Genomic DNA, 26,558 nt, shown 5'->3' on the forward strand with positions numbered 1-26,558 from the left:
TTGATGTGTTCTAAGCAAAGTTTGGCAGCGTATTTTGCATTCCATTCTTTTAGAATATAGTTCTTCATCAAAAAATACTGCTCAACTGGAACCGAATCTTTTTTTTTTTTCATAACTCCAGTGATAATTGTTGTTGTTTTGGTTCAAAAGTCTGACCAAACAGACCTATAATTAAAGTTGTTCTAGTTGTGACAGTCAATTTCTCCTGACCCACTTTCTCTTTCTTTCTTTCTTGCTCCTTTTTTTTTTTTTTTTTGTGGCATCCAATGTTTTGGTTCTCATTTGTGACAAAACTTGTGCTCTTCACGTGGAAAGCTGAAAATTGAAAATCTATGGAAAATTTAAAACAAACTTCCAAAGTAAAAACTTTTAAGCAAAACTATCACTGCTTCTTTTATTAATCACTTTAATAGCAATCCTCTTGAGACCACCACCCCTGATTCTATGATTCAAAATTCTTGTTTTAAAATTATCTAAATTAAAACCTTCCATCAACATATCATGTTAATTCATATTCCAAACACCAGATTCATAATGAACAGAATTAACTTACTAAATTCTTCATTATTTCAAAATCAATTGAAACAAAGCCTGTGCATTTCAGTATTAATATGGTAACAAAAGGGTTAAAGTGATCTAAATTAAAAACCTTCTTCCATCAAAATTTTATCTTAATTTATGTTTCAGCCTTCAGTTTATTTAATGACAAATTATTTTATCAAAATTGTTCATTATTTTCAGAATCAAAATGAAAACAGTGTATTTCTACAGAAACCATCATCATCATCATCATAACATCCACTTTTCTATGTTTGCATGGGTAACACAAGATGTGTTGGAACACATTTACTATGGCTGAATGCCCTTCCTGTCACCAACACTCTTCTGTTTCCAAGCAAAGTAATATTTCCACTTGACCAGACATGTTTTCACAGTGGTTTGGAAATGAAAATCCCCGCTTGTATGATGGTGTTGTTTGTTTACAACTCTCATGTGATGTCAGACCAAAAAGACACATACCCACACTTCCATGCACACATACATACACATATATGACATTTCATACATACATTACACAATATACATACCAGTTGAAGGCCAATCTCAAAAACGTTGAGTCTTACAAAAGAGATGACAGAGGAGTGAGGCATGTTGTGCTTTGCTGTACTCAAGATGACTCGCCCACCACAACAGAGTTGGAATCCTAAAGCGAAAGTGTCATGTGAGAAGCATTATTATGGGTACCGATGCTACGTAAAAAGCACTGATGATGGTACCATGTAAAAAGCACCCAGTTCACTCTGTAAAGTGATTGGCATTAGGAAGGGCAGCATCCAGCTGTAGCAACCATGCCAAAACTGGCTATGGAACCTGGTGTGACCCCTGGCTTTGCCAGATCCTTTCAAACTGTCCAACCCATGCTAGTGTGGAAAAACAGACGTTAAATGTTGATGATGATGATTGATACATTACATACACAGACAACGGATTTCTTTGTTTCCATCTCACAAGGTTTTGGTTACCCCTAGCTATAGGTACCTGCCCAAGGTGCCATGCAGTCGGGCTGAACCTGAAATCACATGGTTGTGAATTAAACTACTTAACCTCTCAGCCAAGTGTAAAACAAAATTATGAACATTTTTTTTTTCCAAGAAGCTCAAAGATTAGTATAGATTTTTCTGAAATCGTAAATTACACATACAAGTATTAGTAATGTAGTTCATCTTCCTTGGAGTACATCATAGCATTGTGCCTCAACAGTTGAAAACAATGGTTTAATATATCCTACTTTTTTTAAAGATAGTAAGGTGTAATTTAGGGGAGATTGGCTACTATTTCTAACAATTCAAATGACCACCTAGATGTTCTCTCATTGTCATTAATTCTTATCTCATAACCAAACCATTTTTATGGACAGTAACTCAATTTCTATTCCTTCTTTTTATCTAGCAATTATTCTTCCATGAGAGTTATCTTTATTATTTGTTTGTTTTTTTTTTTTTTTTGGTGGGGTGCTGGGTAGTTTAATATACTATCTTTCCTTGGATCAGGTGTAATTCTTTGAGGCAGATTTTCTACCACCCAGATGCTCTACCTGTCACCAACTCTCACCTGTTTTTTTAGCAAGGTACTGTTTCTCTTGGTCTTTCAAGCATAAACAGCACAATGGCCAGACATGTTTTCATAGAAGATTGCAAATGAATCACAGTGTTTGTATGACAGATATTTGTTTACAATTAATATAATTTCAAGACAAGAGGACACCAACAAATATGCTTATCCATACATGTATATATCATCATCATCATCATCGTTTAACGTCCGCTTTCCATGCTGGCATGGGTTGGATGATTTGACTGAGGACTGGTGAACCAGAAGGCTGCACCAGGCTCCAATTTGATCTGGCAAAGTTTCTACAGCTTGATGCCCTTCCTAACGCCAACCACTCCGAGAGTGTAGTGGGTACTTTTACGTGCCACCGGCACGGGGAGCCAGTCAGGTGGTACTGGCAACGGCCATGCTCAAAAAGGTGTTTTTTACATGCCAGCTGCCAGTGGCACTGGCAACAACCTCGCTCGAATGATTTTCTAACGTGCCACCGGCACAAGTGCCAGGGAGGCAATGCTGGTAATGATTACGCTCAAATGGTGCGATTTACGGGTCACTGGCTCGGAAGCCAGACAGCTGCTCTGGCAATGAACACGCTCGGACAGTGCTGTTAGTGCTCCACTGGCGCAGTGACCAGTCATCGAATATGGTTCAATTACGATTTCACTTGTCCCAACAGGTCTTCACAACCAGAGTATATATATATATATCGCTGATGTGGCCAATGACAGTACTGCCCAATTGGCACTCATGCCAGTGGAACGTTAAAAGCACATCCAAACGTGGGGTGTAACCAGCCCATTTATGGATACCCCTCATTCATTGGTCAATGAACTTTTCTTGCAAAGACCTATTGAAGCAAGTGTAAACAAATCAAAATCACTGACGTGGCCGATGACAATACTACCTGATTGGCACTTATGCCAATGGAATGTTAAAAGCACATCCGAGCATGATCGTTACCAGAGCCACAGATTGGCTCCCATACTGGTGACACATGAAGAGCACCATTCGAGCGTGATCATTGCCAGCGTCACCTTACCAGCACACGTGCCAGTGGCACGTGAAAAACAACAATCGAGCATGATCGTTGCTAGTGCCACCGGACTGGTTCCTTTGCAAGTGGCATGTAAAAAACACCATTTTGAGCGTGGTCGTTGCCAGAACCACCTGACTGGACCTCGTAAAAGCACCCACTACACTCTCGGAGTGGTTGGCATTAGGAAGGGCATCCAGCTGTAGAAACTTTGCCAGATCAGATTGGAGCCTGGTGCAGTCATCTGGTTCGCCAGTCGTCAGTCAAACCGTCCAACCTATGCCAGTATGGAAAGTGGACGTTAAACGATGATGATGATATATATATATTATGAGTGTGTAGTACCTGAATAGACATGGTACATTGCTCAGTGGTTAGAACATCAAGCTCACAATCATGAGATAGTGAGTTTGATTCCTGGACCAGGCTGCATCTTGTGTTCTTGAACAAGACACTTTATTTTATGTTGCTCCAGTTCACTCAGTTATAGAAATGAGTTGCGACATCACTTGTGCCAAATTGTATCAGTCTTTGCCTTTTCCTTGGCTAACATTGGTGGAGTGGTGAGGGGGCACTGGTATCCCATGGTCATTCATGAATGAAGGGGGTCTTTACCCTATGTAAATATAATGGCATGGAGAAGGGACACTGGTATGCATGGGTGACTGTTGGTCTTCTTTAATAACAATCTTGCCTGGACTTGTGCCTTGGAGGGGAACTTTCTAGGGGGTCTTTATCTTTTATACATATATATATATATATATATATATATATATATATGTATAAAAGATAAAGACCCCCTTCAGTCATGAATGACCACGGGATTGCACCTAGAAATTTCCCCTCCAAGGCACAAGTCCAGGCAAGATTGTTTTTATAGAAGACCAACAGTCACCCATGCATACCAGTGTCCCTTCTCCATGCCATTATATTTACATAGGGTAAAGGCCTCCTTCATTCATGAATGACCATGGGATATATATATATATATATCATCATCGTTTAACGTCTGCTTTTCATGCTGGCATGGGTTGGACGATTTGACTGAGGACTGGCGAACCAGAAGGCTGCACCAGGCTCCAATTTGATCTGGCAATGTTTCTACAGCTGGATGCCCTTCCTAACACCAACCAGTCCAACAGTGTAGTAGGTGCTTTTTACGTGCCACCGACACGAAGGCCAGTCAGGTGGTACTGGCAATGGTCACGCTCACATGGTATTTTTTACATGTTACCTGCACAGGAGCCAGTCCAGTGGTACTGGCAACGACCTCGCTCAAATGTCTTTTCACGTGCTACCGGCACAGGTGCCAGGAAGGCGACGCTGGTAATGATTACGCTCAAATGGTGCTATTTACGTGCCATCACGTTTCTTTTATATATGGTTCTATATACATATATTAACAGACTTCTTTCACTTTCTTATTTCTTTATTGCCAGAAGGGGCTAAACTCAGAGGGGACAAACAGATTGTTGATTATATCGACCCCAGTGCGTAACTGGTACTTATTTAATCGATCCCGAAAAGATGAAAGTCAGAGTCGACCTCTGCGGAATTTGAACTCAGAACGTAAAGACAGATGAAATACCGCTAAGCATTTCGCCTGGCATGCTAACGTTTCTGCCAGCTCGCCGACTTCTTTCACTTTCTGTCTACTAAATTGCTTTATCAGGCTTTGGTTGGTCCTGAAGCTTTGGTGAGGTACTTGTCTAAGGTGCCATGCAGTTGTGTAGCAAAGTTCTTAAACTACCATCATCTCTGCAATTTTATGCCAACCATGCACTGCCTGACTCCATTTATACCTGATCATGAATGTCTTTGATTAAAGACACTGAAACCATGGACATTCAATATATTTTTATGTTTCCTTATGTTTGTCTCTAAACCCATAACATCCAAACTTATTTTCTCTAAGATGGAGAAGTGTTGTGAGTGAGATTTGGCTGCTATTACTATATAGTTGAGCAACCACAGCTTATGTGTGTGCATGCATACTCACACATTTGCATGCACACACACATACACACAGATGCATACATATATGTTAATGACAGGAAAGGGGTCCAACTGTAAATAATGCCATTTTCAATTTCTTTCATGCGCTCTACTCTTTCTCTGAGCCAGAATAGTGGTATCTGCCCCTAGTCCTATCTATGGTTTTAATAGATTTCCCAAGCATAGAGGAGGTTCCTGTTATTTCTAACAAAGTCAAGAGAAAGAGACTCTGACATAAAACTTACATTCAAAATAATAGCAGTCACCTTGCAATGCTTGTCACTGGAACCTAATATGGTAACCGAGAGAATGGTTAAAGCATTGGTCAAGTTTTTGTCACTTAAATTCAATGACATACAGATGTCTCACTTGAATGTGAGATAGCTATCATCTGACAAGATGAGGTAATTATTTATGAAGCTAGTCATGCCGATCCCTCTTTTGTCCACACAGATGTTGCAATAAAGACAGGGTTTTTACATCTGTCTATTACATAGAGTGTTGGCTAAAATCTGTAGAAATACTCTGTAATACAGTGTAACATTGTCTGAAAGGGGTCTTTATCTTTTATACATATATTTATATATAAATGAACCAGTAATGATATTTTAAATATACACTACATAAAAAAGTCATCTGTAGTATTTCTAAGACATTATATCATAGAGAGGCATAGTCTCTACTTCACTGATATGTACTCTACTTAAAAATGTCTTCTATTGTACATACCTATGTATGATCTTGATAAATATCTTGTGGGAGACAGACAGACCAGACCTAGTCAACTTGCTCCAGATATATACAATAGACAAAAGCAGGAAGTCATTAGTGTGTGTCCTAATGACCTAACAAGATCTTGAAGATTAACAAGATATTGAAGATTATTCTCTAAACGTACCAAATCAGTACACCCCTGATACTGTCAGCTTTTCACTAACTATTTATGAAGGTTCCACAATTTCTTCAGGGCACATTTGATCTCACCAAAGTCTTCACAGTATTACTACTGTAACAGACTATTTTCCTAAAATTTCTGCCTGCTTGCCTACTTGCTCCTCCTTATCCACACCTACTTAAAACTACTTAAAGCTGTTTCTTGTTCATAGTCTCTCGATTCCTCACCTAACCCCTACTTCTACACTACTCTTCACCCCACCTCTTCTACTTATAGCATTCTCCATCTGAGCTCTCCAACAAACATTCTTAAGACCAACACAACAATAGAACTCCAATACAATATACATAAATATTTATATATATATATATATAGTAAATTCTAACATCCCACCCTATGACCCTGCCAATTCTCTTCAAAGTCCTTATCAACAGTGCCAATTTCACATTTTTTCTTTACACACACACACACACACACACACACACACACAGTGACAAAACAAATATAAATGATTGCCAGCATGGAAAGCGGACATTAAACGGTGATGATGAGGAGGAGGAGGTTAAATTCAGTTATGTATCACAGAAATATATCAAAATAAAAGACTGGAAACATTTGGTATATTTTTAATTCCATGTTATACATGTTTCATTACAAGAAATGAGCTACAAAGGTATTATTTTTTTATTCGTTGTCTCAAGAATTATGGATAGGAGATCCAGTACATGTTTTTTTTTACTACATGTTTATGTTTGTGACACCTATCCTTAAGTGAAATACATGTAACATGAAATTGAAAATATACCAAACACTTCCAGTCTTCTGTTTTCGTATGTAATTAATCTGCAAAATGAATTCACCGAAAATTCCAGTTGCTCTGTAAATCACATTTGAAATAAAACATCTATATACATCATACACTGGATTAACATGAACATGTAGATGTGTTTTATGTGGACACAGCTTGGATTATACCCCTAATATTCACATACTAATGTGTGTATATATATGTGTGTGTGTGTGTGTTTACATACATATATAGATAGATATGTGTGTATAAGTGTATGTGTGTGTGTGTGTGTATATATATATATATATATATATATATATATGTATGTATGTATAAGTAAAAAGTGTGATACATTTGCTCAATGGTCTTCTCCAATTCACCAAAAGAAACTTGTTCATATGCTTCCATTTGCTGAAAATTTCTTATCTGGAATTCATATGTGTGTGTGTGTGTGTGTATAAAGGCTACTACTGGTTTCATGTTCAGGAAACTATTGAACCTGTCACATGGAAACATCAGTGTTCATTTCTATTTTGGATTAAATTACAAAAAGTCACAGAAAGTCACAATAAAAATCATGTGAGAATTTCAGTAAGAAAAGAAAAACATCAAGGTAAACAACTCTTGTATGATTATCTCCCCTAAATTTGACTTTATTACAGGTAAATTTAAACCTTTCCACAAGCCAAATGAAGAAACCTTATACATAGTTAGGCTTCGACAACCCACTGTTAGTCATTAAACAATTAGTTAAAAACATTAGCAGGTGCATCTCCAACCTATCCTCCAATAAATCCAAATATAATGTTGCATTAGAAAGGTTCAATTTTAAGAGTAGTATAAACTATATTGAACCAAATGTAAGTTGACTAGGAAGACAAAAAAATCTTATGGCTCAATCCTCCTTATGGCATGAATGTAACCACTAACAGCCAGTAAAGTTTATAAACTAATAAATAATCACTTCCCACACTCACACAAATACTATAAAACCTTCAATAGAAATACTGTTAAAGTTAGCTATTGTTGCCTACCCAATGTAGGGTCAATAATAATCACAATAAGAATAAACCACCAGGGATACCCCTGAAAGGTATTGTAATTGTAGATCTTTGAACCACTGTCCTTTGAATAATAGCTGTCTAGAAAAAAAAAACTTGTACACAAGGCTAAAATCACAGACTCCAACAAAGTAATAAAGACGTGATTGAAATGGTAGGTAACTTAAGAAAAGATATATGCAGTACCTGGCATCATTCAGAGTCAAAAATAAAAGATATGTAACATCCCTATCCAACATGATATGGACACTGAAAGATGTTGAAGTAAGCAACACCCCACCCCCGATAATCTGGAGCATTATTGCTAAAGCCCAAAAATACAGGGATCAGCACACCAAATATGATCTTTGTCTTACTAAAAAGCTAAACATTATCCATTCAAATGCTAATATCTTAAATATCAGTGATAAAACCTCTTTCTGCATGCATACGCAATATTTTACACTCTGATATTTAAAAGAGCACCCACTATCCACTCTGCTGCTCCAACTAGGATAGGCTTTTTTTTTTTTCTCTGAGCATGAACATTAAGCATATGCATCATAAAACTTTATACGTAGAAGACTCGTGCCCTCACGAGGAACTCCCTCAAGCACAGATATATGCGCATTGTGCATACCCAGGACATTACATAATATAAACAAACATATCATTCAACAACTCCAAAGCCTTACAAATTCAACTTTGAAATGTGTGTAACAGTATGTAATGAACATGTAAAAAATATATGTGCAAGATATGTAAAATTCCAGAAATTATGCACAAAAAATATGCTTTGAATACGTGAAACTTCACAATCGTGTATACATCCAAAATGTACACATTTAAAGTGTGTATACGCATACCTCTGTATGCATATATATATATATATGCATATGTATTCAGCTACATGTTTGTGTGCATGTACATGTGGATGCACAAAAATCACATAATACATAGACTCAAACAAAAAAATATGTATACTAATCCATGAATATTACATTTAAAAAAAACACAAACTAATAATTCATGAAATTACAAAAACTGCAAAATTTTGATACCATAACATGTGATAAACATTTGGCTACCAGATGCACATATATATAAATATAAACTTTTAAGCGCACAAATTTTGTGTGGCTTAAATATTAATGCAGGTATGAATATAAAAATTTGCAAGAGTTCCAATTTTCCAAAAAGTTGAATCCAAGGGAGATAATCATCCAAGGGTTGTTACCCTTTGATATTTTGTGCTTTTCCTTATCAAAATTTTTGTGTTGATATTATTATAACTTACTGTGACTTTTATGCTTTAATCCAAAATGGAGATGAACACCAATGTTTCCCTGTGATAGGCTTGATAATTATTGAGGTATTCCTTAGCATGAAACCAATGGTAGCCTTAACACACATATAAAGAATCTATATATACCAAAGCAGTGCTGAGCACTCCTTATTGTTTGATATTTATGTATATGTACCCAGGCAGGTATGTGATGTTGAAAAACCACAAAAATGGTGAAACATCAATGTCCATCACTCCCAGATGGGATTGAAGGCAAGTTATTTTGCCTGTCTCTGACTCTAAGTTGTTTTAACATCGGCAACATGAGAGTTATATACTCCACTACATCATAACAGCCACCAGAAAATACACAAAGCATATACATTAAGTATATGCATTTTTTTTTTGTTTTTACATGTTTCAGTCATTTAACTGTGGCCATGCTGGAGCACCGTCTTTAGTGACAGAAATCGATTCCTGGTCTTATTCTTTGTAAACCTACGACTTATTCTATCAGTCTCTTTTGCCGAGCTGCTAAATTTCAGGAACATAAACACACCAACATCGGTTGTCAAGTGATGGTGGTGCAGACAAACACAGACGCCAAGACACACATATAAATATATATGGATGCACATATATATATATATATATATATATACACATACACACACACACACACACATACAACAGGCTTCTTTCAATTTCCGTCTACCAAATCCCCTCACAAGGCTTTGGTCGCCCTAAGGGTATAGTAGAAGACATTTGCCCAAGATGCAATGCAGTGGGACTGAACCCAGAACCATGTGGTTGGGAAGCAATCTTCTTACTAGACAGCCACACCTGCACCTCTGTACACATACACACACATATTTACATTTGCTCTAGTGTTAGGGTTTTGCACTCGTGATGATGAGCTCATGGTTTCAATTCCTAAACTAGGTGGTACATTGTATTCTTGAGCAAACCACTTCCATTTTACATTGCTCTGCAATCACTTCAATACCTGACATGAAGTAGGCCACACACCTATTCAAGTGACATTGATTTGATGACAGGAATGAGCTAATGTACAACATTAACATTTAATAACTCTAAACAAATCATTTCTGCAGGTCGTTGAGCAAGAAATTGAAGAACACTTATCTTTTGTTTATGACAAGAGAGTCCAACACACATACACACACACATGTGTGTGTGTAAGAGAGAGTGGAACTTCTCTGATGTATCTTAGTGAGGAGCCACTTTCCTGAAATACCATGGCCATGTTGCAAGAATATGATTAAAATGTAATTTATTATATCATGACTGAGTATGGCTGAGGAATTTACTTTTCAGCCGTATGGATTCAGATTCAGACTGGCAATGCAGCACTTTCTATAATTGTACCGAGCTGACCAATGCCTTGTGAAATTGAGAAACAAAAACCGTATTATGTTTGTGTGTGTGTGTGTAAATAAGCATGAATGTTTGTCACTGCTTATAATAAAGTGCCGTTGATTTTGCCATTACTTGTAGGAAATTTCACCATAAACATTTTAGCCATAAGAAGTTTCATTTTAAATTGCCTCATGTTAATTTTTAATGTTTGATGTCAAATAAAAACTTGCCTATTTAATTCTTTTACAAAACATTTTATGATTTTATTTAAAATGTAGATATAACAACACTTTATCATTGTCCATATAAAGGATTTGTCTTATGGTGAAATTTTTTACAGCAAATATTCTGGACATGTTGATATTATGACTGGTCACTCTGCAGCTTCAGAGACTTGTGGGATATAAAAATTCTTTACCTGACAGGAAAAGCATCCAGTCATAAAACCTTGGCTCAAAATCAATTACTACTTAAACCATTGCTAATGAATAAATAATTGTGAACAGATCATAATAGCTGAATGAAGTGATAATGATTTGTTTTTTTTAATTACTCTTGAGATGATAATTAGGTCCCCATATGCAACACCATTTTCTATATTACTTCACTTTACCTAGCTGTCAAAAATGTAGGTACCACCATTTCAGTTGGAAATGTTACTTGTAATAAACAGATATTCTGTCAACAGCAACATCTACTCTGCTCTATGGAATCAAAGTCAACCATTGATTTTCAAAGGGAGAACACTTTTTATTATACTTCAAAAGAGACAGGAAGTGCAGTGTCCATAGGATTTTAAAGTTTTATAAACTGGTGGTTTGGATGGATAATGTACACAAGTGAGATTGTTGTGTTTCATATTCAGTGTGTGAGAGTGTTTGCGTGTGTGTGTGTGTGTGTGTAAATTATTGTTATCTATTTCAGAATTGTCAAAGAGTCATAATAAAATTAAACACAATGGACATCATTGTTGCCTTGAAAGTCATGGCCACTTTCAAGAATATTATTTAGACATGCGGTTAGCAGGCACGTAATCAATCTACAATATATACATTATATATATATATTCATGCACATACATACTTGCATGCATACACACACACACACACACACACACACACACACACACACACACACACACACACACACACACACAAAATAATATACATACATACACATAGCTTTGAAGATGGGGAGTACTTCAAAATGGGATCTTAGAGGTCACATGGTGACCCAATTAAAAATGTTTGATTTACAATTTTTCTTCCTTTTCTTTTTTCTTAATGTCAGAGGTCATGACAATGTTGATATCTAATTAACTAATTAATTAGATATTTACTGCATAATCATCATCATGATCATTATTGTTATTATTGTTGCTATTGCTACCATCTTCATCATTCCTGTTGTCACAGACAATAGCCATTGTTATTCCCATCATTATCACTTCTCTCATCATCATCATCATCACCACCATCATTATCATCATAAGTCAATAAACAAGCCTTTATCAAACTTCCCAGCTTGTTAAATATAGTCAAATTTCACCAAATCCGATATTGCAATCTTAAAGAAGAAAGAACATATTAAATCTTACTCTGGGTTGGTCATGACCAGAGTGTCTTTGATTATAAGTCTGCCAGGTCAGGGTGGATTAGCATGAACTAAACATAATAAGTAAACATGGGAAACTCTCCAGGATCCCTTATCAGAAATAGCAGCCAGTTTTCCCTGAAATAACATCCTACCATCTTGGAAGAATTGGAAGTCCTTGGTATAGCATGTCTGAATAAAAGATGGAATTGGTTGACTTGGAATGTCTTTGATCATGGGTTCATTGAACCAAGGCTGACCTAGAGTTAAATAACAATAACAAGAGCACTCAGAGAGCGCAAACCTCTGCCATGGCAGCACCAATATCCTCTCTTTTAGCTAGAGATGATTTTTAAAATGAGAATATCTGAAATAAACTCGACTGCTCTCACTAACGAGTATACTAAAAATGAACCCGACCACTCTCAAAAATTAAGTAAAATAACAGGGAAAAATAATCCAGAATCCTTGTCCGGTACCAGATCAATCCCAAAATCTAATCTGCATCTCCAAGACTAGCACTATTTGGAAAAAGGGAGAGAATTGTTGTGGGAAACGTTGAGTACTCCACTCTCCTGGGGTAATCTCACTTTACTCATCTGATGCTTTTTTTTTCAACCATCATCAATCATGATCATCTAACATCCATTTTCCTGTGCCGGCAACTGTTAGATACTTTGACAGGATCCAGCAAGTCACATGGCTGCATCATGCTCTGTATCAGCATTGTCATTGTTTTGATGTCTGGATTCGTTTCCTAAAACCAACCATTTTACAGTGCATAATGGAGGCTTTTTTGTGTGTGTGTGTGTGTGTGTGGCACTAGCACTTGTGAGGAAAAAGAAAAAAGCCTCCTTGGTTAAGTGAGAGAGTATTTAAGTTGAGACAGAGGTAAGGTGACTTTGAAAATGTCTAAATTCATAATAAAAGCCATTTCACCAGAGCCAACCCAGAAATATGGATATAAAATGGTAAAATGAAGTGAAAAAATCTATTACTGTTTAGCTTTATATTCAATGTTTAAACATGAATTTCTTTCTCTGTTCAATTGTATAGTAATGCTTAAATGAAATTAAATCTAAATTAATTTATTAATTTAAGAGTTAATTATTGGACAAAGTTTGGATTCTCTTGAATAATCTCTATTTTTACCAAATTCCTTGTAGAGCAATGAAGAACTTGAGTCTCTTACTGTTGCAGAAGATTTGTCTGATATTGACCGAGCTGTTTATATTTTACAGTAAGTAAAAAATTTAATATTCTAAATGTTGTAATTTTATTATTATTCCTTCATTTGCACAGTGATGATAATACTGGATCATTTGATCCGTATTATCAGTATAATGATAATACGGGATCATTTGATTAATTCCTTATCAAGTTGTGTAACCTCAAACAGTACTTACCATGGGATATTTGCTGTTTTCAAATGTGTTGCCTTTTGTAATTTTGTAATGCTGGGACAGACTCCAATTGTATCAAGGGGTTTCTGAAGATTTTTCATCACCAACCCAAGTGCTCTAATTACAATTGGTACCGCTCTTGTTTTCATATTCCACATTCTCTTAACAGCTATTCTCCTGTCTGCATATTGTACAATTTTCTCATTTTCTTCACCATTGATATAATAATCTCCTTGACAAGCTACCTCAATCAACAAACACTTTGTTACGGTACCTTTATCCAACAAAGTTGTTGCTATTATTCCTTCATTTCCAAAGTGATATAAACCTCACATAGACAATACTTACCACAGAATATTTGCTATTTCCAAAAGTGTTATCTTTTCCCATATCAATGCTGGGAGAGTTTTCAATTGTGCAAAGGTGTTTCTCAAAGATTTTCATTGCTGACCCAAATGCCCCAATCACAGTTCATACCATTCTTTCATATTCCACATTCTCCCAACATCTATTCTCAAGTCTGCATATTTTATGATTTTCTCATTTTCTTTACCTTTGATGTAATGATCTGATCAAGTTAAACTAATCAACAAACAGCTCCTTACAGTACCTTATTACTATTTATTATTATTATTATTATTATTATTATTAAAGTGGTGAGCTGACAGAATTGTTAGAATGCTGGGAAAAATACTTAGCAGCATCATAGTTCATATTTATATTCTGAGTTTAAATTTTGCCAAGAACAACTTTGTTTTGCATCCTTTCAGGGTCAATAAATAAGTACCAGTTGAGTACTGGGATCAATTTATCCCTCCCCCAAAAATGCTGGCCTTATTCCAAAATTGTTATTGAGTGTGAGAGCAGTGCATACTATGAAAGTGACACTGGGGTAAAATATACGAAGCCCAGTATACCCATCATGATGTACCCGTCTGACAAGGGTACACCAGGCACATGCATCACAACCATATGTGTGCGACATGGTGATCTCATATCAAGAAAAACAGTGCATGACCTTGCAGGTGGGGCCCAGTTAGAATTTTCTTCAGGTTGAGTAGCCCATCCCACTCAAAAGGTCCCTGAATAAGGTTTGTTTAAGGATATTGAGCAAAACACCCATGTTTACAAAGGTGAATTATTCAAACCCCAAAGAATTTCTCTCAACACATGGCTATGATACCCCTCCACCCACCCACTTATTATTAAGGCAGTAGTCAGCTGGCAGAACCATTAGCATGTTGGACAAAATACTTAGCAGCATTTCATCTATCTTTATGTTCTGAGTTCAAATACCATCAAGATCAACTTAGCCTTTCATTTTTATGAGGTCAATAAAATAAAATTCCAGTTTAACACTGGGGTCAATATAATCAGCTAAACCCCTTCCTTGAGATTTCAGGCCTTATACCTATACAAATAGAAAGAATTATCATAAGTTTTTCTTGGGTAGATTTGCAGACTGACTGACTGATTGACTGACTTCTGTGCCAGTGGCACCTAATAAGCACCATCTGATTGTGGCCGTTACCAGCCTCCCCTGGCCCCTGTGCTAGTGACATGTAAAAAACACCTACTATACTCTCAGAGTGGTTGGCGTTAGGAAGGGCATCCAGCTGTAGAAACATTGCCAGATCAGATTGGGGCCTGGTGCAGCCTCCTTGCTTCTCAGACCTCTGTCAAGCCTTCTAACCCATGCCAGCATGAAAAACGGATGTTAAACAATGATGATGATGGTGATGTTTCATGAGGTTGTGTTGTTTTAGATTATTAGCTGCTTATTGTACACGGTATTTGTTGTCTGTGAAAATTGTTCTATTTGAGCTATTTTATTGAATCGATAGCATCTTGTGCAAAACAGGGGCTGTTCCTAGCGGAATTATTTTTAGGACAGTGTGTAGTGTTGTGAGACCTGGTGTGACTCTCGTGTTTCTTTTTATCTTTTCTGAACTCAAACCTTGTGCTCCAATTACTAATGGTGTCATTTTCACCTTCATCCACCACAGCTTGAATATTTCTATTCTAATATATTTCAAGATCTTTATATTTTGAGTTTCTCCACCTCAATTCTGACAATATTTTCATCAGAAGGGATCGTGATGCCAATCAGTATGCATGTGTTTGTTTTCTTTTATTATTATTATTATTATTATTATGATTATTATTATTATGCCTGGACTGAATTGCTGGCCCTGTGCCTATTGTAAAAAGGATTATTATTATTAAAAGGCAAAGGCAGCAGTGAAGTGGCAGAGTTGTGAAAGCATGGGATGTCTCGTGATATTTCTTCCCACTCCCTGTTCTCCTGGTTCAAATCCCAGCAAAATCAACTTTGCCTTTCATCCTTCCTAGGTCAATAACAAAGCACAATTTCAGGGCAATGGATTAGTGAAACTATTTGAGGGTTTGGGCAAAGGCGTCTTACGATATCTGCAATCTTTACTTTCTGACAGCAACACCTATAACAACCTGCATTGGCCAAAATTGATGGCCACTTCCCTTAACTAAACATTGGTGACATGGAAAGAGTGGAGGCTTGCATGCATGTACGACTGCAGAAATCTTGCTTAACACATGGAAGCATAATGCAATCCTGGGACTTAACCTGGTCAAATTGTCCAACCGTGCTAGCATGGTACATGGATGTTAAATAATGGCAATGATAATAACAGCAAATAAAAAAAAATTTCTTTTAATATTTATGATGATGATTTATGACCTTAAAGATAGAGATTACAAAGCCCTGGATGTAGATAGATACACACAGATCTCATAAGGCATTTATTTAGAACCATTTATTCTTAGTTCAAATACTACAAAAGTCAACATTACCTTTTATCCTTGTGGGGTTGATAATAAAAAAGGTATCAGCAAAATACCAGGATAGATTTAATATTCCTATGAAACATTCTTGATGTGAATGGAATTATTATAGAAGACAAAGACTTACTTTGTCTTTCATCCTTCTGGGATAGATTTAATATTCCTATAAAATATCTTAGATGCCAATGCAATTAGAATAGAAGGCTAACATTAATTTTTACAACTCATCCTTCTGAGATTCTTATAATAAAAGGACCAATCAAAGTATGGGGTCATTTTAATTTACTCCAACCTCATCCCAAAATGTTTGGCTTTGGAATTTAGTTAGTAATCAATATTTATTCCTTTGTTCCATTCCATTTTCAATAACTACATATTTTGAAACTTTTTTCTTTTTAAATTAACCCGTTTGGCCCCCTCCTCAGACTGCTCCTCTTCTATGACACAAAATTGTCCATTTTAAAGTGTTGTTATTTTAATTAAATCCTTAGATCTTAATTATATGTATGAACCTTTTGTTATGTCCAAGACTTGAGATTAATAAAAAAAAAATGTTATTTTCTAAATCTTTCAGAGTTCTTCATAAGTTAATTAAAAAATTACCGTATTTCATCCTAAATATGGTCATTGAAGAGTTAAACTTGATTTTCTTTTTTTAATGAAAAATTCTTCTTTTTGTTTAACCCCAGGTCAACTCTAATAGGAGCTGATCTATGATCAGAGGTGTCCCAGCCATAACCACCCTGTCCTTTTTAGAGTTGTATAATATGTATTCTTTCTTTATTTACCTGTTTTGATATTTACCTGCCTGAAACAGCCCCTACTTCATCATCATCATCATCATCACAAACTTCTCTGTCTTAAAGTGAACTACATTTAACTTGTTCATTATAATTTCATATTGGTTCTTGTTTCAAAACACCAGTTTAATAATCTTTTCTACTATAGGCACAAGGCCTGAAATTTTGGGGGAAGGGGCCAGTCGATTAAATCAACCTCAGTATGCAACTGGTACTTAATTTATCAACCCCAAAAGGATGAAAGGCAAAGTCAACCTTGGCAGGCACCAGTTTAATAATAACAAAACAATGAAGTTAAGTTTATAAATTTGTGTTGCAAGATTTTTGATGTGAAACCATGTTTTGAAACATTGTTTTATTTCAGGATGGTAATTTTCCTTCTTGTCAAATAAATACATGCATTATATATTCATTCTTCACTCGTTTATTACTGTTCTTATTTTATGTTATGTCCATTGTCTGGAAATCTTTTGTAACACATCTGTGACCTCTTCAGCAACCTTTTCTGTCCCTGTATATCCTCCTACTCTGCTAAAGTAGAGTAAGAGAATACACATGGACAACGACTATATTGTGCATGTGTTTATTTGGCAAAAGAAAAAAGGAAAAGACCATCATGAAAAATAAGGAAGAATTTAGTAAAATTAATTCATTATTTTGAAAATTAATTGAAACAAAGTATATTTCAATAGAAATATGGTAACCAGATGGTTTAGGATAGTAGGGTTTGATCTGAGGGAAATTTAGCTGTTATCAAGTAACCATCAAGTAATTATGTAGAGACTTCTTTGTTGGGTCATGTTTGAAGTACAAGAAATAGACAAACAGTGAGTATGTGGGAGTAGAGTAATCATTGTGATGCTGTTTGAGCTGCAAGTTGGTCTGCTGGAAGAACAGGCTCCATTCCAAGTTCACATTGTAGAAAAACAAAAGAAAAAAGACTTTTAACTGTGAAAATGGAAAATGAACAAAACGAAATATACATTTGTCTAATGCCAATTCCCACACACTTTTCCATGAAATGAATGTTTTCAACCAACATGTGATTGTACAAATTATTTTCAAAAAATCCGCCCACTCTTTACTAACAGGGTGAAAGGGGACATAAAATAACGATGAAAAATGATATAACTGTTTTATGAATAACTTCTGCTCCCTTCCTGCTCTCTCCCTGCTCTTTCCTTCTCTTTCACCCCTCTCTCTCTGTCTCCCTTTCTCCTCTCTCTGTCTCCCTTTCTCCTCTCTCTCTCTCTCTCTCTCTCTCCCCCTTTCCCTCTTTCTCCTCTCCCCTCCCTCCCCTCCTCTCTCTGTAGGAAGAATATCAGAAAACTAGTCAGCAAACTAGTGTTGAATAGAATTTCTGGTTAACAAATTGCACTAATTAATTTAACATTTATCCACACAATTATTACGTAATCTGTTTAATGCTTTATGTAAATACAATTTGTGTTGCTGCAAAAAAAAAAAAAATGTTTTAGGTTAAGAAACCAAGTTAATGAGATTATGGTCAGGGAATTGTTTGTTGCAATTTTCAGTTCCTCTCAGATTCTCTTTAGAACACATACATCAAAAGTTCTCTTTGACTTAAGCATTGGTAAATGGACACAGGTAACTATGCCATTTTGAGTTCAGTCCCATTGTGTGGCATCTTAGCCAAGGGTCAACCAATACCTTTTGAATGAATTTGATTAGCAGGAGTAGCTGTGTGGTAAGTAGCTTGCTTATCAACCACATGGTTCTGGGTTCAGTCCCACTGCATGACAACTCGGGCAAGTGTCCTCTACTATAGTCTTGGGTTGACCAAAGCCTTGTGAGTGGATTTGGTAGGCGGAAACTGAAAGAAGCCCATCATATATATATATATATATATATATATATATATATATACATACACATGTATGTGTATATATATATATATATATATATATACATACACATGTATGTGTATATATATATATATATACACACACACACATGTATGTGTATACATATATATATATATATATATATATATACACACACATGTATGTATATATATATATACATACACATGTATGTATATGTTTGTGCATCTGTGTTCGTCCCTCCCACCATCACTTCACAACCAATGTTGGTGTGTTTATGTCTCCCGTAACTTAGTGGTTCAGCAAAAGAGACTGATATAATAAGTACTAGGCTTACAAAGAATAAGTTCTGGGGTCGATTTGTTCGACTAAAGATAGTGCTCCAGCATGGCCACAGTCAAATGACTGAAACGAGATAAAAAAGCAGAAACTGTGCACAGTCGTTTGTGTCTTTGTCTTTTGGAGTTTGACAACCAGTGTTGGTTTGTTTATGTCCCCATACCTTAGTGGTGCAGCAAAAAAAAAAAGAGATCATTAGAATCAATATTAAACTAAAAAAATAATCCTGGGGTTCAATTTGATTGAATAAACCCTTCAGGACTGTGCCCCAGTATGGCCACAGTTCAATGTGGGAAAACATGAAGGAATATATACAGGTCATAACCATTCTGCTGTTTTTTATAATTTATTATTTTTTGACTGGAGCCATGAATATTCTAAATGTAACAGAGTATTGATAAGACATCTGCATTCCTTCTGGTACTTCCATATGTCTTGTGAGACTTATGGATCTGCAACAGGAAAGTTCCCCTTTAAAGCCCTAGCCTGGATAAGCTTCCTTCTTTGCATGACAGACCAGCAGTTATTCATGCAGCCAACTCTCTCCTTACATTGCTGTTATCCAAATACAAAGGCTCATTCACTTTGGCATCAGTGTCGTCACTTTGGCACCAGTTGCTGCCAGAATACCAAGAGCCAAAACAGATATTGCAAGTTTTACCATTCAGTGCTTTAATAATTCTAGCAATCCACCACTTTGAACTGGTGCTTAATCCATAAAAAAGAAAAATGAAATGCAAAGCTGATCTCATTTGGGTTTGAACTCAGAGTACACAGAGCTGGAACAAATACTACAAAACATTTTATTGAACATTCTAGTGACTCAGCCAACGTGGTTGCTCTCTTCTCCTAAATTTAGAGAATATAATTGGTCAGGCCTGAGGATAGCTGTAGTGACAGTCCATCTTTTGGATGGTCATGGAAACAATTGTAATTCATTAATTACCTTTGTCACCATGTGAACCTTGACTAATATAGCCAAACAAGGAGCCTCTTCATGGTCAGTCAATATGTGTGTTAGAAAGAGTAGCCAAATCTTCCTCAGATTACATAATTGTCTTAAAAGGAACAACTCAATACTCTTCGATAAATTGTGTCAGAATAAAAGATGAAATGCTCAAAGTTTTAATATCTTTGATCATCATAAGTTTGATCAATCATGACAAATCTTGAGTCAAACAACAACAGCAACAATAACAATAGCTGGAATGTCTTTGATCGAAGACTGATCAGGGATGAAATGGAGCAAAGATGTAAATAACAACCTCCTCGCAGAGATGTATGTTAATGAGTTGAACCAGGGTAAAGAGCCCCTACGTAATTACTTGACTTGTTACTAATCTTCCTCAAACTCTTACCATCATCATCATCATCATCAAATCAAACCTGTTTGGATTTATCCAACTCAGTCATGCCACTCATTAAGACACCAACTAGCAGACATCTGCAGGACAACATTCTGTGTCTACACCATAGCTTGGTGATGGCTTGTCAGTCATTTTGTTTGACTTTTCAGTCATCAAACGAAGACAGATCAACTCTTTGCCAGTGTCACTCAGCCCCACATATACAATAAAATGCAGTTTAGAATTTAACTCACTTCCAAATGTTTTAACATGACAAATATACATTTCAAAATTTAACTTACATCATCACATTCGGTCTGTGTCTCTCCATAAATATTGATAAATTTTCATGTCTTATCTTCTCAAATACAGTTTAGATTTTTGACATCTTTAATAAACAAAATCTCACCCAAATACAACAATCTCTTCAGATCCTATTTTTTCTTTCACTTTTATTTTTTTGCTCTTCTTATTTTTCTATAGTCTCTCTCTCTCTCTCTCTCTCTCTCTCTCTCTCTCTCTCTCTCTCTCTCTCTCTCTCTCTCTCTCTCTCTCTCACCTCCCTCCTGCTTTCTTTCACTCTCCTTATCTCTCTCCCTCTCTCTCTTATTTCTTTATCTTTCTCATTCTTACACTCTTTCTTTCCTTCTTTCTTTCTTCCTTCCTTTCTTTCCTTCTTTCTTTCTTCCTTCCTTTCTTTCCTTCTGTTAAGGTCCATGCGGAATCTTCTGAATTATTATTTAATCATACATTCCTCAACATGGTGGTCACCCATGCAGATTAATTAGTAGTGGTGGAGGTGGGACGTTCTTTCAAGAATTGTCTGCCGTTTCATAATATTGAATCTGAAGAAATAATGAATACCATCGATGTTGTTGTGCAGTGTGTGTGTGTGTGTGTGTGTGTGTGTGCATTAATGTCTGTGTGTAGGTGTCTTTGAGTGTCTGTGTGTGTATGGATGAGTATTTTTGTTTGTGTCTGTATGTGTGTCTCTGTCTGCATGATTATATTTGTGTCAAAGCCTGTATATGTCTGTTTGAGTGTCACTGTGTTTGTGTGTATATAATCTTGAGCTGCTTTCCATCATATGCATGTATATCCACATGTAAGTATATTGATATGTGTGTGTATATATGTTTTTCATTTATGTATTTGTTTCTCTGTGCGAGTGTCTGTCTGTTCACCAATATCAATGTCTATATATATATATATTATACTTTATATAACATTGAGATTTGATATTTGACTTATACAAACATGGTCTTTCAAAGAATTTGTGTGTGTGTGTTGATACACATACATGCACACACACACACACACACACACATATGAAAATATAAGAATTTTCATATAAGAAAATTCTGACGTTTGGTGTTTGTGTTTGGTGTGGTGTGTTCCATTTCTACATCAATATTGATGTTGTTGACAGAGTTGTGAAATGTCTTCAGATGTTGCCAATGGATACGGTTACGTGGAACACACACACATTGACGTGATAAATGGTAATTTTAATAACAAAAGTCGTTATATAATCTTATTGAAGTGGCTGCCTCTTGAGACAGAATCAACATTTACTGCAGAAATATATGATGGCAGATTTCTTCTAGCATTAATCTTGCTTCAGGATATGTCTGTGTGTCTGTGTGTCCCTGTGTGTGTGTGTGTGTGTGATGATCTTTCCAACTTTATATGACAAAGGTGAAATGAACTGCACCAAATGAGACAAACAGCACCTTTCTTCCTAATTCTGACACAAGGGCAGCTGTTTTAGGGAGAGCAAGATAGGTGATTGCATCGACCCCAGTACTTGACTGGTATTTTATTTCATCTGCCCCAAAAGGAGGAAAGGCAAAGTTTACCTCAGCAGGGTTTGAACTCAGAACGTAAGGAACAGGGAAAAAAAAAAGGTGACATGTAAGCATTTTCTCTTATGCTCTAATGCTTTCACTAGCTTGTCACCTTAAAGCAAAATCACTAATTGAAATCATGTGCTAATCATGTGTAGCTAATTACAAAATGTGTGTGTGTGTATTTCATCATTTTTGTACTTTTCTCATTTTCTGACATGAAAATGTTCATTTTAACAATTAAAGAAAACAAAAGAAACATTGAAGCAACAATAGACCAACTACATTTTATGGTCAGTGTATTTATTGCTGATCTTTGATTATTTTTGCTGCTTATTAATGACTATTTTATCTACTTTTTACTTTCTCTTGGTTCAGTTTGTTTCACATTGTCCACCAAATATATGTACTAAGTTTGAAAGGTCACTTAATTTTGTTATTACAATCATCCTTTGGGTGTGAGTCAACTGTAAGAGACAGTGGAGTTGTAAGAACGATATTCAATCAGCCTGAATGCTAGCTCTTTCTATTGACCTTGCAAAACATGGGTAGTTTATCCTGATTTGTGCTATATTATTACCATTACCCTGCATTTGAGAATAAAATTATTTCCTTATATATATATATATATATATATATATATATATATATATATAGAGAGAGAGAGAGAGAGAGAGAGAGAGAGAGAGAGAGAGAAAGAGAAAGGAGGCAGTCAAAATTTTGAATAATTCTTTATTAGCACTTTCATTCATTAACCAAACTCTTCAAGATAGAAATTAAAACCAAAATATATATACATATGTACATATATCTCCTAACTAATCCAAACAGCTGGATGCCCTTCCTAACGCCAACCACTCAGAGTGTAGTGGGTGCTTTTACGTGCCACTGGCACGAAGGCCAGTCAGGCGGTACTGGCAACGGCCACTCTCAAAATGGTGTATTTTATGTGCCACCCACACAAGAGCCAGTCTAGGGGCACTGGCAACGATCTCGCTCGAAAGTCCTTACACATGCCGCGGGCACAAGTGTCAGAAAGGCGATGCTGGGCACAGGTGCCATCACGATTTCGATTTCGCTTGCCCCAATAAGTCTTCGCAAGCTGAGTTTCGTGTGTCAATGAAGGAGACGACGTTGGCACGGGTGCCAGTCGTCATATATATATATATATATATAGATATAGATATAGATATAGATAGAGAGAGAGAGAGTAATAATAACAATGATTGTAATGATAACATTAATAATACTAAAAATCTAGAATTTTCAGCCCCCTTCTCTAACTTCTCCTCTGACGATATTATCTCCTCTATTCCTGAACACATTCCCCAAAATTCACCTAATTGTAACTGCAGTCGTGGAACCATCTGCCCATTACAAACCCATTGCAGAAGATATAATGTGATTTACAAATGCACTGTCCTTAATCTGTTGCACAACTCCACAGCCATATACATAGGATCAACCAAAAATTTTAAGCAACGATATACTGCTTACCTCCATTCTTTTAGATACGATAAACATAGTAAATCTACAACACTTGCTCCTGGCCATGGCTGACAGGAATGTGTGTTCAATGCCAGTCGGTTAGGCTGAAGAGATCAGAGAAGGAAATGCGCCCTGTTATATAGTCTGCTATCACGAGTCAAAGAAAACGGAAAAATATTATATGACCTGAAAAACAATAATAACATTGTTATAAAAGAAGTGGACAAAACAAGTAGTGTAATTCTTATAAATACAATGCAAAAGTTTCACTTTAACTCTACTTGAAAACAACACCCATTATAAAGTACACAAGCATTATAAGTACTACAAACAAACAAAACATTGTCTAAACTTAACACTCATAAACCAATAGAGAAGAGGCTTAACTAATAAAGAAATCGACCATCTTACAAACTTTATAGCCAAAACCAGTTTCTTCTATTGATTTCCTAAAATCCAGAAAAATAAAACAATGATGTCTGCAAAGAATCACATTCAATCTGCATAAATCAACCCTTTCTGAAGGATCTCAAATTAAGACCAATTGTGGCAGATCCAGCCTGTGAAACTCATAGACTTAGCAACTTCCTTGACATACTGTTAAAACCTCTCTTAAAATTTATACTGTTTCATAAAGGATGACAAAGACCTATAAAACCATTTCCCAAAAATGTTCACAGATATACCATAATTGCTTCATTTGATGTAGAAAAAATTTCATGGTGGTGCATCAGCATGGCCGCAGCTCTAAGCTGAAACTTTAAAAAAAAAAAGAAATTTTTTTTTACATTACTATACCATATGAATACAGACTAGAGGCAATAAACATTTGGCTAAGAAAATTCCCTGATGAAATTCTAGACGAAACAGATAAAAAAAAAAACTTCATCAGAAAGGGATTAAAATTCATATTTTGAAACCACTTCATTTTCAAGAAAAACACCTACCAACTAATATCTGGGAGTGCAATGGATAAAAAAGCTGCTCCAACTTACACCAACTTAGTCATAGCACATCCAGAAGTCCAGTTGTATGAACAAGCCAAAACAAAGTATGGTATCAACTTCCAAAAATATCTGCTGAAAAATTGATACATAGATGACTGTCTTATTTTGTGGATATACAACCTTGATGAGCTCAATGATTTCAAATCCCTATTCTCATCAGTAACAATATTCACTTCATAAAGGGATACAGCTAAAACCAGTTACCCTTTCTAGAGAACTTGATTATAATATATAACATGAACATAGAAACTGACATCTACTACAAACCAATAAACTCTAAACACCACCTACTATTTTCTTCATGCCACCCAAAACATATCAAAACAAATATTCCATTTAACCTTTCTAAAAGAATCTGAACAACTGCTTCAAATTCAGGTGTTCAGAATTTAAAAAAACACTCCTTGAATTAAAACAGGTACTACTTGAAAGAAAGTATCTATTTAATCTAACAGGATTAGAAAAGGCTAAAGCAATAGACATTGAAGAATTACGAAAAGCCAGAAACATCAGATACATTCAAAGCACATAAGCCAAGAAACACAGAAACATTCAGCCTTATCCATGAGAATCTACGATTATTGAGCTGGGATCCAAGAATGATAAAAGGCACTTGAGTCATGAAATAATCAAATGCAAAAGACAACCAGAATCTCTAGAAAACTATTTATCAGCATGAAACTACCAACTATAGACTCAACTCCAGCAGTAAAAGAGTGTGGCCACTCTACTTGTAGAACTTGTACCAACCTTATTGAGGACACTAAATTTAAGTCGGGATAGATTTTTACTATGAAATACAACTTTCCTTGTTCTTCAGATGCAGCCAAGATTATACTGAACAAACCAAACTCACCTTAAGAATGAGATTAACAATTTATTGACAACAAATATGAGGTGCCAGGGCTAGACAAATCCCACCCAGTGAACATTTGAACATATATACAAAAGCCAAATCTCTCAAATTTTATTGTCTTCTCTCTTTATCAATATGCAGACAATATCACTGGCCAAAACATGAACAAATAAGGAAACTTCATTGATTAAAAAAACACAAACCACAACCAAATAGGCTATAATGACGTCAATAGTATACAATTTGTCTTTTACCATGAATACCATGACATAACCACTGAACAAAAGTGTTGACATTACCTTTTCAAATGGCTTTCACATAACCTCAACGGATGAACCTAGCAGAATACTGACAGAAAATTCCCTTATCACATCATGTGACCATCCTAAGTCAATCAATTTGTATATTAACTAATAGCATTTAGAGCCATATTCTTTCTATGAAAACAAACAATTTTTAGAACAGCCAGAAAGGACACAATTTGTGACACAGTTCTACCTTACATACACTTTTGAATATTAAATGAGAAATCCATATATTCTCTAAACATTTTCAAATTCATTTATTTTTTTCTCTCTCATATGTATCTAATGAACATGGGTGGGTTGTGGTGAGGGAAGCATCACAGACATGGATTTTATCTAACAGAACTTCTCAAGCACACCAAATTGCCAGTTATCTT

The 26,558-nt window shown here is 35.8% G+C and overlaps 1 protein-coding gene across 1 annotated transcript in view; it reads left to right on the forward strand.

Moving 5' to 3' along the window:
- Positions 1–26,558, forward strand: part of LOC106871176 (serine/threonine-protein phosphatase 4 regulatory subunit 4) — a 225,708-nt gene that overhangs the window by 22,588 nt on the left and 176,562 nt on the right. Inside the window, exon 2 of the mRNA XM_089365402.1 lies at positions 13,290–13,363. Within this exon, the coding sequence (XP_089221528.1) occupies positions 13,290–13,363 (74 nt within the window). The remainder of the gene's footprint in view (positions 1–13,289; positions 13,364–26,558) is intronic.

The sequence above is a fragment of the Octopus bimaculoides genome, chromosome Z, assembly GCF_046866305.1.
Source record: "Octopus bimaculoides isolate indiv1 chromosome Z, ASM4686630v1, whole genome shotgun sequence".
NCBI classification, from domain to species: Eukaryota; Metazoa; Mollusca; class Cephalopoda; order Octopoda; family Octopodidae; genus Octopus; species Octopus bimaculoides.